The sequence below is a fragment of the Chroicocephalus ridibundus genome, chromosome Z, assembly GCF_963924245.1.
Source record: "Chroicocephalus ridibundus chromosome Z, bChrRid1.1, whole genome shotgun sequence".
Taxonomy (NCBI): domain Eukaryota; kingdom Metazoa; phylum Chordata; class Aves; order Charadriiformes; family Laridae; genus Chroicocephalus; species Chroicocephalus ridibundus.
The window spans coordinates 10,592,464-10,605,893 of NC_086316.1; the positions used below are offsets into that span (position 1 = coordinate 10,592,464).

General features: G+C 44.2%; 1 protein-coding gene across 6 annotated transcripts in view; it reads left to right on the forward strand.

Annotated features, from left to right (window-relative positions):
• Nucleotides 1-13,430, forward strand: part of PALM2AKAP2 (PALM2 and AKAP2 fusion) — a 280,418-nt gene that overhangs the window by 41,366 nt on the left and 225,622 nt on the right. For 5 of the 6 annotated variants that reach the window (XM_063319747.1, XM_063319748.1, XM_063319751.1 and 2 more), the window contains exon 2: nt 9,515-9,595. In XM_063319747.1, coding sequence (XP_063175817.1) covers nt 9,515-9,595 — 81 coding nt within the window. The remainder of the gene's footprint in view (nt 1-9,514; nt 9,596-13,430) is intronic. The other variant, XM_063319749.1, reaches the window with a different exon arrangement.

Here is a 13,430-nt window from a genome sequence, read left to right on the forward strand (position 1 = left end):
AAAACCTTGTGATTTATTTTTAATTGCTTAATGCAAAAGTTAGAAATTCCTTAATAGTTTTCATAGTGTTACGCACCTTTTCTAGGTCAAGATCAGCCCTGTATAGGTGTTTTCATGCACATTCAGCGTCTTGCTGCAATCAGACGTGTTTCCCCAAGTTTTACAACGCCCTGTTTGGCAGCATGAAGAGATATTTGAGAGTGTATGGGACAGAAGGGTAAAAAAGAGACATGCACTTTTCATTGGAGATGTGGAAATACGATTAAATTAAGCCCACACTGACCAAATCCTGTCTTTCTCCTTTTCAGCAACAAACAGTGAAAGGATGTACGTTGAACAGCATGGATTTAAACCAAGGCCAATTAGTTGCAACATGAGAGTAGGGAGAGTTAATGAACTGGTTTTCTACAAGTGATCTATTCAGCCTAAAGAAAACTCCTTGTTGTATATTTTTATGAATGAAAACTTAGATCAAAGCCTGCTTAACATTCTTTAACCAAAATATATTTTTAAGAAAAATAGAGGAAAATATAGTTGATAAAAAGTTGCTTCTTTCAGAATTTTGCTGGTGTTCTAGAGAAAATAGAAGTTATAGAATTTGTTCGATGTAACATTATTTAGAAAATGCGACTTTATTTTTAGGAAGAAAAATAATTTGCCAGATGGAGACACTAAATTTGCCATCCAGCTCGGGCCGCAGTAGAACAAGGTCAGTGCTAGCAAGCAATAGACATGACCTTGGAGGTTAGCTGAAGCAGATGCCGGGTAATGAAGTTCAGCTGCCTATCATTTATGACTGGTATTCAGAATAATGGATAAATCTATTTAATGATTTGTACTAACAGTGTGCCCTGTACAGTCTTTTGAGCATTTTCCAGAAATAATTGATGCCTCAGAGAAGTTCACTACAGGAGTCAGGTGGTCCTGAGCTCTTACCCATTTTCAGGGTTGGTGTAAAAACTTGTAAGTTTGTAGAGAAATGCTGATATAGAGGTAATAAGGGGTGTGAATCTGGCATTCATAGGTCATTGGTTTGATTCACTGCCACATCTCCCAGAAAAGATACTCAAACTCCAATGCCCCGATCACCTCTTAGCAGCCGTTTAAGAGCCTGACACCCTTGATCAAATTGTAATGCATAGGAAAGTGTGTCTTAATTCCTGTCAGCGACACAAGGGAAGCAGCATCTGTGGATCTCAGCCCGTGTCCGGTTTCAGTTCAGACTTGGGAGGAAAGAAGCAAAGCCAACCACTTCAAGGACTCATTATGGTGGTGGCCCAGTCAAAATTGTACATGGGTTGTCTTAGACCTGAAACGCTGCTTCCAGTGACCCAGTACCATCCAGTGAAAGGAGAATATTACAGGTAAAATCTTGGTTGTATCAAAATGGGGATGACTGCTCCATCAAAGTGGGAATTTCCCCATGGGATATCAGAGGAACCATGTTTTCTCCTAAAATAAATTTACTTCACCGTCTCAATGAGACATTTTTCCATTGTGTCCCCTTTCAAAGTGTTAATGAGGGAGTTTTTCAAAAGGAAATTCCTTCCCGCGTTCATCACTTTTCATTAAGAGCTGTTGTTCTGGGAGCAGTGCCATCCTTTATTTGTTGTTTGAGATGCATGGTGATTTTAATTAAGTGGTCATTGTCTGTGTGCATCGTGGTGGTTGCATTCAGTGACCAGGGAGCTATAATTAAAAGCGTGCAGGGCAGATGAAGTTTTTCCTGCAACCCTTTAGCAGATTGTTGTCTTCACCAGAGAGGATCCTTCCTCGTCTTGGACAGCTTTGTCCTGCGCCTGCATAGTTTCAGGTATGACATTAGCAGCAGGCTTGTGGCAGTCATGAAATGTTCACATTCAGAAGCTCAGTGTGGATGAAGTCCTCCTTCGTTGTCCCAAACACACAGGATGACTCTTACAGTTCTCTTACTTCAACCTGGGTTGTGGGCAACGCATACGTGGAGGCAGAACTGCTCTATTTTCTTTAGCAGGTCAGCACAGGAGAGACCCATCCTTTGACATCATGCAAGTGTTAGATGAAAAGGAGAAAACTAATTTTGCAAGCGCATCTTCCCCATCCGAGCAAGAATTGTTATTTTGCATGCAAGTGACAAAACCAGCTTTTTCTTTCTCAGAAAAGAAAGGGGGCTGCAGAGCAGAAAGAAACATTTTCTCCTTTACTGCAAACACTTAACTTGGTTACAGGGAGCTATATCTCTTTATCTCTCTCAAACCACTCCGTTCTTGTACATAAGGAAATAACTTGTCTGACACTACTGGAGTAAAGGGTGCCAGGATGCCATGAAAGCCAGTGTATTTCTGGGCTGAGGGCATTTTCTTTCTTCATAATGAGGGTTCAGCTCTCTGCAAGTGATTTGCCTTCCCCTTAGCAGGAACCTGTTCAATGTATGAGAAACAAAGCATTTCCGTAAATTCCAGGCTTTTCTACTCACTCCCTCACCAGGGTCTGCCTCTGTGAATTAAGTCTCTTCTGTGTCCAAAATCAACATGCCAAGACATTTCCTGCACGCTGTGGCAAGCTGTCTATTCAATGGGAATCAACCCTCGTAACAGCAATCTCCAGTTTAAACCAGTTTCACAAGAGAGGAGGTGAAGGGCATGCCTGATCATTAACTGTTCACCTTGTCTCAAATCTCTCCTTGGCTTCCTGCTGTGCATGCAACCATGGAAAGAGCAAGCATGAGGAAGGGAGCTAAACCCAGACCTTATCTTTTAGGTGGTTTTCACCTGCTCCCCTCAGGGATTTATCTGCTCCACCTGTGCAATTGGGAACTCCTGTTGTTCATTCCTAAATAACCCGTCTTCTTGTTGCTTGGAGCGACAGAAATGGACATGGCTTTTTCATAAGATATGTGGGTATATGGAAGATACAGGGAAAGCATTAAAGCAGCACCTTGTACTCTTTCTGTCCCTGCATCCCACCTAGAACTCTACAGCGTACAATTCACTTTGTTCAGGTATGGAGAGGGTCCAGCAAAGTGAGCCACCAAGGTCCGAGGTATTTAGGACATTTGAAATCATGAATCTGGCTTTGACCTACACAGGGAGAATTTAGGCGGAAAAGGATGGCGTTTTTTTAAATGCTACATGGGAGCACAGAGTGCATTTTTCGTAAGTTTAGAAGCTGGATTCCAGTATGCAGATGCAGGGAAATTGTCCCTGACTCATGTTTTAAGTGAAACAAAGCTTAGCCAGGTGGCCACGGGTTTCAGGCAACTGGGGCAGAGAGGGTCTTGCAGGAGAATGCCTAAAGAAGCAAAGCCAATAGCTTACACTTATGTGTCGTTATTGGTGTAACTGCAGAGAAAAATGGACCTTGGAAACAGACAAGCACAGAACCACAAGACTGTGGTTCTGCTGGGAGCAGGGTTAGGAGAGGAGCTGCGGGAGGAGTCATTTCCCATAATCTGAAACAACACATATTTCCCAGTGCTCGAAACAGGAGACCGGACAAGCCTCCAGCTCGCAATTACGGAGGCTGTGTGGCTACCCATAACAACAAGATTTTCACCAAGCACAGTCATGCCAGTGCATATGGTGATCTAGTTTGATACACTTGGCAGGATGACGGGCTCCACCTTCTTGTACTGGCAGCAAGTATTGAAAGTGGGCATTGCTGATCCAAAAGGAGCAGGCATCCTGCCACCAACCTTTTAGGCATGTTTATTCTGCTGTAACAGTGTCTCTGCTTCAGTTCTGCATCCTGCCCCTTCTGGTGCTGTGATTTCTATTGTATGCTGTTTACAACAGCAGCAAATGTTTAGCACTGCATTTTGCAAAGTGCTGCCAGTACCGGGCTGCATCATTGCAACTGGTAGGGATGGTTGCTGTCAGGAGAGTTTCCCACTCTTCAAACTCAACAGGAAAATAAAACAATTGACCCAGCAGGAATGAAGCGGGTGGGGAAAAAAAGGAAGGGAAAAAAAAAAGAAAGAAAAAAAAAGGGAGAAAATTAGCCTCCTGTCTGTCTTAGTATTTTCTTTCCTGTGAACCATTACAGTTGAACCACAAAAGAGGAAACAAATTTATAGACTTGATTTCAGTGCTGAGAGATGTGAAGTCACCACAGTGAGGATGGTCATTTAAACTACCACCCTGGTGAAATTTTCAGTTTCCACAAGGAGTGATTTCTTGGGATTATGCTAACTGCAAGTTGGAATCGTTAGGAGAACCCAGATGCTCCTTTTCCCCTAGAGTTCTGGATGTCCCTGAACTGGCAACAGAAAAATGAGGTGTCAGCAGCTCTTTTGCTTGTTTGTTTCCTTACTTGCTGCCCTAAAAATCTGTGATCTTTAAATAAACAGGGAATAACATCTGCCAACTGTGCAGAGTGGAGAAAATAGTGTCTTGCTGAAGAAATTCACGTGATTCTTTGAAGGCAATTCTTTGTAACTGTTTTCCTTGCTTTGAAGCAGACTATAAGTTTCCACAACCTGTGCCATTTTTGGGTGCATTTGTTTGGATTTGTTTGTTTGACAGCACCCATTCCTCCGTGGTGGGCTGGACACTTGCTTGGCGTGCAGGATGAAACCAATAGGAAACCTCTTCACTGAAACTACCAGTGTCGTGCTACCCATCTCTTCAAGGGTCACAAGATCCCTGTCAAGTTTTTTGTTGTGTCAGGGATTTTTTTTTTCCCCACCATGTTTTTCTCAATACCTGTACCATAAGCCTGTACCTGCCATCAGATTTGGGCATCTATTTTCCCAGTGAGGTCAATCAAATTGCATTTAGTTTCTTTGCTACCCCATGAAGTGCTTTCTGCACGTGTCTGTGATGGCTTTAAACCAGAGAAATCCGGTGCTTCTGCCAGCGCGAGGGGAGTAAAGATCTTTACCAAGGCCTCACTGCCCCAAGGATTTACATGGCTTTAGAGGCGCATGTTTCTCCGCAAACAGTTACGACTCTGTGAGCTGAATAATCTCTGTATCACTTCCCACACTGTGCAGGCAGATTTCTAAACAAGAGCAAAAATGATTTAGTAATGGAAAATTGAAGTATTCTGTGACTGCAGTGTCACAGAGAAGCATTTTGGTATAGCTTGTTTTTCTCAAGGTCATATGTTTGCTTTGGGTTTGGGGTGTTCTATTTCATTGTTGTTGGGTTGTGGTTGGTTAGGTTTTTTTGACTGGGACAGTTTGACAAGTCTGATACTAAGCTGTAGGTTATTTTGATCAAATGTAACACACAAAATTCAGACAAAAATCCTGCACCCATTCTCTGGTGAATGAAAAATCAGTGGTGGTGGGATGAGCATGAGAGAAGGGCAAGCATTCAAAAATTTAGCAAACACCCTCAAAACCAACAGTGGTTCAGGGGCTTCCTGCACCAGATGTAATTTCAGTTTGTGTAGTAACCCTCACAGTGTTCCTTCTCTCTAACTGTCCACATGCTCCCCTGGCACCCCCATCAGCTTTAGCACCCACAGCATCCTGAGACAGGGATTTCCACAGCGGAATGCTGCCTTGGCTTCAAACCTGTCCCCACCAGTTTCATTTGATACCCCTTTTTTTCTTACAGAGGAAGACAGAGCGAGCAGTAGATGCCCACTGTCTATCTCCATGCCCCCATTCAGGATTTTACAGATCTCCATTGTGTCCTCCCGACACCTCTCTCTCTTCCAAGGGAATGGGTTCTTACAGAGTATCTGATTTATTCAGGTTTTAGCGACAGAAAAGTGGCACTGGCCACCTTTACCACTAATAAGCAATTGCTTCCTTTCCGAAATTAAGCTTCTTGATAAAGGAAATAAATTTGTGGTTCCCATGTTGCACATCCACATGTGAATGCCTGAGTGCAAATCTCATTTTTCATTGAAGAGATTTCAGGATGTGAGTAACCTTGCCATTTGACCTATGTTCTTTTCCCATCATTTGGGTCTGTGAGTAAAAAAATCAAGTACTTTCACTCTCCCATTTTCCTAGTATTTTTAGAGAAGGGAGGGATGTAATGTTTAAATCTTATTTAACTCATGAATATCCCAAATATTCAGAGTGTCCTGAGTGTACCTCCCAAATGGTATTCCTCTACCATTTTGGAAAGATGATGATTACCTGTATTCTTACGAAAGCAGCACATCTTAAAATAGGTTAAAATCTTTTCTTTTAGACCTACGACATTCACAGTAAACCTGGCTTCAGTGCCTGTTTTCTCCACCTCTTTTCAACCTAGTTTCTAAAATTCCTTCATTTCTTGGAAAAAAAACACAAAAAAACCAACCAAAACCAACCACTTGGTGTCCACAGAATAGCTTCAAGAAACTGTGTGTATTTGTGTTTGACATCCCAGCCAACAGTTTTCACTACTCCCCTCAAAAGATGCAGGAACTGTACAAAATCCAGTCATCCTTTATACACTCAAGCATCCTCCTGGCTCCTGCCTTCCCCTTGTGGCTCGAGCTCCACGCATCCTTGCCCCCGGGGAGGAGATCAGGGTTGCTCTTAGGGGTTACTTCTTGAAGATTATTTTTTTAATCTTTATATAGATAAAGATAAGTACACGAACAGAGTAATGAGGAACATTTACTGGCTTCAACCTAGCAAAGTGCCTTAATAAATGCTCAGGTGTAGGCATGTGCTTTACATCCCAGTTTTTTCAGTAAAGCACTGCTTTACGACTTTGCTGATCAGGAGCCTCCTTAAGTGCGTTTCACCTACTGAATGTCTAAAATCCTTGATATGCTGATTTCAGTGTGATTTTTGTCAGCCATTTTTTCAGAGCATGCCCATATGAACCGGGAACACATACAGTCACAGCCTTCAGTGACTGGGAGAAACCTAAATGGAATGTGATCTAGTGACCTGAAGGTGAAACATCCTGATAGCTAATTACCAATGCTGCGATTCACGCAATCTTCAGATAAAAGAAAATACTTTTCCTATCATACTCCTCAGCCATAGCTGTGGTACAAAATCAGAGGGTAAAAGGGATTCAGCCAGGCTGACTGAAAGCCAGTGATATAGAAACGTGAGCAATATTCCAATTTAACTCCACAGAAGCCCACTAGTTAGTAAGTAGTTCAAGTATTTTAGTGCCTGCTCTGTTGCTGCCTACAGGGAAAATACTCTAAGTGCTTTCCCTTTCTCACAAAGAAAAGAAGTTTCCATCTATGTTTTATAAGGCTGTCTTGTCACATCCATTATACAGCATGACACAACCAGCCAGAAGAGGTACTGTGGTGATTTCCGTCATGTGCTTTATGAAGAAGGTTTTTGTGAAGGGTAGAACACATATATCTATACAAAATCATGGGTATGTATATACACACATGCAAATGTAGGTCAGCTAACTGAAGATGTAGGTGCCTTATGCTGGCCTATGAAGTGTCAGATGTGGGGTGTTAATGCCTACATATGTGAAATCCAAACATTCTGTCATCTGGCCAGCTTGGCTTAAATAGGGCAGAATTATCCTTATGCTGAGAATATTAGGCCATTAACTGAAACGGCTTTTAGAACTACTTTATTCCGGTCCATGGCTGACCAGCTATTTGAGGAAATAGCAAAGAACAAATTCTGTTTTTCAGTCTCCAAAGTATGCTGTTAATATCGATGAATGAAGAAAATTAGATCCCTGAAAAATGCAAAAAAAAGAGATCCCTGAACAGTGTTGGGTTTTTTTAACCCCTGAGCCATCCAATATCCCGTTCCATTCAAAAATGCAATGGGGGGATGGGGATTGGAGGAGTGATAGGAGGGATGATCCACAGACTATCAATTTTATATAAGGAAGGATTTTTAAAGGTGCATGCATAAATTTTATATGCTTGTGTGTGCAGAAATGCAAACTATCCCCTGCATGCACAGAGTAGTGAGATGTCAAGTTTTCAGCTGAAGACAGGCACCGTTGGTGACATTTTAGTTATCCAAACAGCCAATTTTGCTATTCTGAAACAACTTCAGTAGAATAATTTTTTTTCAGCAGTGATATGCTTATGTATTTCAGACAGTGGGGAGTGTGTGTGTGTGTGTAGATGTAGATGTACACAAATAATCATCATGTAAGAGCGTGCAGTGTATTACAGAACTGCTTGACATGTGCATCACTTGACTACTTTGCCTCTTCTGGGTTCATTACTCCAGCCCTCCCATCGCTGTTCTGATGTCTCACTCTTCGGCAGACAGTTAGGTAGCTCTATGTTTTGCTCTGTTTTGAGTAAGCCTGGCATTAAAAAAAATAGTTTCCTGATCTTCCTTGTAAATGTAATGCTTTCACTCAAATGCCCTGGTTTGAGGTCCAATATAAATACAATTAATTTCTGCATAGGCAGCATCTTATCGTATGCCCCTTGAGGATGAGGCATGAAGGTTTGAAATCCCTGGAAAGCACAGAATTCCCTGAGCATCAGTAGGGCACCTAGAGACGAGACAGAAAAATTACTTTGGGGATTTAAGGAATGCTCAAATGTCTTGAAGCCCAACCTTACACATACTGAAATATTTAAATAACAAAAACATGCTTTCACATGCAGGGAATAAAAAATGCTTTTCCTGTAAAAACTGAGGCTTTATGTTTATTTGACTGCCTCCATTTACTACTTAGTATTTCTGTCTTGGCTGCAAAATCTACAACGAGAAAAGACCTCCAGGAGAGGGAACCTGATCTGGGCTGGGGATGGGTGAGGAGAATCTCTCCCCACAAGGTGCAGAAGGCTGACAGAAGGCAAACAGTTGATCCTTCGTAAGAGGAAAGTGTTGCAGGGGCGAAAAGCAGGGCGTTCTCCTCTTGAAACACCTGAGAGAGTCTGCTGAAGGGAACAGCCTGGGCACGGATCAGTGGCCATGTTCATGAGCATGACCGTGAAAACCCTCAGCTGTGGAAATGACCATGCTGTCCTCGGCCACTTGGCCAGCCCAGCTCCTGGGAGCCAGTAAGGGCCAGTTGCTGGTGCGTGCCAGTGGCTTGAATTTTAAACAAAGCCAGCTGGGGGCCACCCATCCCATTTGCTTTGCAGGTAAATCCCATGCAATCTGGTAGAAGCACCTTTTCGCCATTGAGCCTGGGGAAAGCCTTACCACTGGCCTCACCAGGGAAAAACGCGTTGTGCAACCCAGCTCCCTTCCTCGGTGATGCCACCCACTGCTTTCGTGTCGCCTCACCGTCACACCATTGCACCACGCAATCCGTGTTTTTGAACACCCAGCGTCTCAAATGCAAAAACACATCTTTGTCCCTTTAACTTCCCTCTCAGCTGTTATGCCTGTTTTCTCCCCTCCTCTGGGACTGTGCACTCTGTTGCTGCTCCGGCTGCCGGGAGCGAGTGAGGAGAATTTCTCCTGCTGGCGAGCGACCGGCTAGTCTGGGGCTGGCGTCTTCCCCAGGACACTGCTGTTTGCATACCAGCAGGCAGAGGAGCAGGTGAAATGGGACTGGTGACATCTGTACAGATGCCTTTGACTGCTTACATGCTCTTACGAATCTGCTACCCGTAAAGCCTCCGTTTCTCTAACGAGATCTCTCTCTCTCTCTCTCTCTCAAATTATTTTTCCAAGGAGAAAAGGAAAAGGCAGACAGAAATAGAAGGCAAGAGACAACAGCTTGAGGACCAGATACTTCAGCTGCAGCATTTCAAGGTAAGGGACTGATGCCAGAAATGATGGATTGACTAAATCTGTTCATTATTAGACATGCAGATCACACGTCTGAAAGCTGGGAAGAGCCCACTCCGACATGAAGCAGCTTTCACTGCCGGAGCCTATCTCTTGCAGTGATCGTGTCCTGCCTGCTTTTCATTCCGTGTGCTTCATGCACAGGACCATGTTGCAGAAACGGCTTCAGAGCATGGAGTCGGAAGGGTGGGAGCGCAGGCAGCACGGCGGTGCTGTCATTATTAAACGCTGTTGTTTATTATACATAATGATAAGACACCAATCGCCGTGGATTGGGTGTGCACTGCATGGCTTCAGTGAGCACTTTCTGCCTGCAGAGCTGCGTTGGATTTTTCTGGTGCCTGTCATTAGGTTTTGTGTGTGTGTGTTGCAGAGAGGGTGTTAGTTAGCATGCGTGTATGTGCATGTGTAAAGCTTTAATTGTAGGATGAAGTTATTAGGTGTACGTGGCATAATAAAAAGGGCATGTATGCACACACGGGGAAGGTGTTGATGCATATGCGCGCGTCTACATGGAGAGGCACCTTGATATTTAACAGGGTGCCGAGCAGCCCCCATCCCTGTTGGACTCCATGACAGCTGCAGATAGCACCGTTTGAAAGCCATCCTGGTTATTTCTATCATTCATCCTTCCTGTCAGTATCAGAGTTTGTCTTTACATTTGTGTATAGCAAAGAGAAAAACAAAAAATATACATGTGATCTTTTTGTAACCAGTACGTGTTTGTGGGTCAAATCTCATTAGGTTAGTTCAGCAGGGGAGCCTGAGGAATTTCAGTGATTATAATATCTGAGAAAGATGATCAGGACTGGACAGCTTGTCCTTGCAGCAAGTGAGCTGAGCTGTGTTTTTAAAAATATGATATTTAGGTTTCTTGTGCAATAGTGCGTGTGTGTGTGTGTGTGTGAGCAGTGCACCTGCGTGGGGAGATGGTGCGCAGAATATCGCCTCTGCCCACGCATGCACTTGAAGACCAGACTTCAAGTTATGCTATAGACAGGATCCTTCTCCTGCCTCTCCAAGCCCCTGCCGTCATGTTCTGTAAGCTATTCCTCATTTTCTGGTAAACATGATGCAGTTAAACCCAAGTAATTGATTGCAGCCTACAGAAATGTTCCATAAGGTTCACCATAAATCTGTGAATGTCACGCATTGTTTTTGGTGTTATCAGTCAATGATGCGATTGCATTTCTGTGGGGCAACAGGAGTTGCTGTTTCGTTCAGGCTGCCATTGACTACAGGCAAGGGAGCATTTCTTCTGACGACCGTAGGTTGATGCAGCAGGGCAGTTAGATGCCTTTCCAGTGCCTTCATGATGCTTGCTTCTTTTTTTTTTTTTTTTGCTGCAAAGCTGAGGACTTCCTCTATCATGTTAACTGTTTCCAGGCTAACTGATTTATGCTTTTGCATGGAACTCTTTAAGCTCAGCCTTTTGGAAAGCAAATTCTGGCAATTTTCTACTTCATCTGGTTTATTTTGATATAGCTGTTGCTAAACTGAGTTTTATCATCACCCGTAGGGAAAAGTAAGACCTTTCAAGGTGGTGCAGTGAGGCCAGCCCCTCAGCTGGTGTAAACTGGCACTGACTTCAGCCCTGCTAGGCTGATTGCCACTTGTGCAGGTTCAGTCTTGCTGCACCGATTTCTAGAGTGACACACATGAAAATGAACTATTTTCCTTTATTATTTAGCTTACAGCCTGGAGCAAAAGCAGTAATCACAGGGGAAGCTAAGAGGAGATCAGGGTACAGAAATTTAAAATGGCAGCTTTCTCAGCTAAAAGCACAGGAGACTAAGGTCTGTAAACCTGGGTGTAAGGATGAACATCAAGATACCATAGGAGCTTCTTTACCTCTCCATTCAGTGGCATCACTTGTCATGGGAGGAGAAGTATGTTGCTTTTGCTGAAGTAGTCACGGTGACTGCTGCTCCAGGACACCAGTTGTTCCCTGAGTACCCAGACCCCTGAGCTAGAAGACAGGGATGGGGAGCAGAATAAAGCCCCCATAGGGGAAAGGGTGAATGACCTACTACTTAGACACACACAAGTCTATGGGGCCAGATGGGATCCACCCAAGGGTACTGAGGGAGCTGGCGGGAGTGCTCGTCAAGCCACTTTCTATTATTTACCAGCAGTCCTGGCTAACCAGGGAGGACCCAGTTGTCTGGAGGTTAGCAAACATGATGCCCATCTACAAGAAGGACCTGAAGGAAGATCGAGGGAACTACAGGCCTGTCAGTCTGACCTTGGTGCCAGGGAAGGTTGTGGTGTAGACCATTTTGAATGCCATCACGCAGCATATACAGGACAACCAGGTGATCAGGCCCAGTCAACATGGGTTCATGAAAGGCAGGTCCCACTTGACAAACCTGATCTCCTTCTATGACAAGGTGACCCGCTTAGTGGATGAGGGAAAGCAGTGGATGTTGTTTACCTAGACTTTAGTAAAGCTTTTGACACTGTTTCCCACATCATAATCCCAGAGAAACTGGATGCTCATGGCCTGGACAGGTGTACTCTCCGCTGGGTAAAAAACTGGCTGGATGACCAGGCCCAGATAGTTGTGGTGAATGGAGTTAAATCCAGTTGGTGGCCAGTCATGAGTGGTGTTCCCCAGGGCTTGGTATCGGGGGTGGTTCTGTTGAATGTCTTTATCAATGATCTGGACAAGGGGATTGAGTCTACCCTCAGTAAGTTTGCAGACAACACCAAGTTGGGTTGGACTGTTGACCTGCTTGAGGGTAGAGAGGCTTTGCAGGGGGATCTGGACAGGCTGGATCGATGGGCCGAGGCCAATAGTATGAGGTTCAACAAGGCCAAGTGCCAGGTCCTGCACTTGAGTCACAACAACCCCATGAATGCTACAGGCTTGGGGAGGAATGTCTGGAAAGCTGCTGAGCGGAAAAGCATCTAGGGGTATTGTTTAACAGCCGGCAGTGTGCCCAGGTGGCCAAGAAGGCCAGCAGCATCCTGGCCTGTATCAGAAATAGTGTGGTGAATAGCACTAGGGAAGTGATTGTCCCCCTGTACTTGGCAATGGTGAGGCCCACCTCAAATACAGTGTTCATTTTTCGGCCCCTCACTGCAAGAAAGACAGTGAGGTGCTGGAGCGTGTCCAGAGAAGGGCAATGAAGCTGGTGAGGGGTCTGGAGAATAAGTCTTATGAGGAGCAGCTGAGGGAGCTGGGGTTGTTCAGCCTGGAGAAAAGGAGGCTGAGCGGGACCTTATCGCTCTCTACAACTGCCTGAAAGGAGGTTGTACAGAGGTGGGGGTTGGTCTCTAATCCCAAGTAATAGGCAACAGGACGAGAGGAAATGGCCTCAATAGTTGCATCAGGGGAGGTTTAGATTGGATATTAGGAAAAATTTCTTCACTGAAAGGGTTGTGAAGCACTGGAACAGACTGCCCAGGGAAGTGTTTGAGTCACCATCCTCGAGGTATTTAAAAGAGGTGTAGATGTGGCATTTAGGGACATAGTTTAGTAGTGGATGTGGCAGTGCTAGGTTAGCGGTTGGACTCAATGATCTTAAAGGTCTTTTCCAAGCAATTTCCAAATGATTCTAAATGACTCTATGATTCTGTGATCTGTTTTCTTCATAAATGCTAGGTTTAATACTAAGGCTGAGCGACTGGGGTCTTTTTAGTCTGGAAAAAAAGAAGACTAATGGGGGATCTTATGAATGTTTATAAATACTTCAAGAGTGGGTGTCAGAAGGATGGGGTCAGTCTTTTTTCAGTGATGCCCAGTAATGGGCATGAACTTGAACATAGGAAGTTCCATCTCAACACAAGGAAGAAC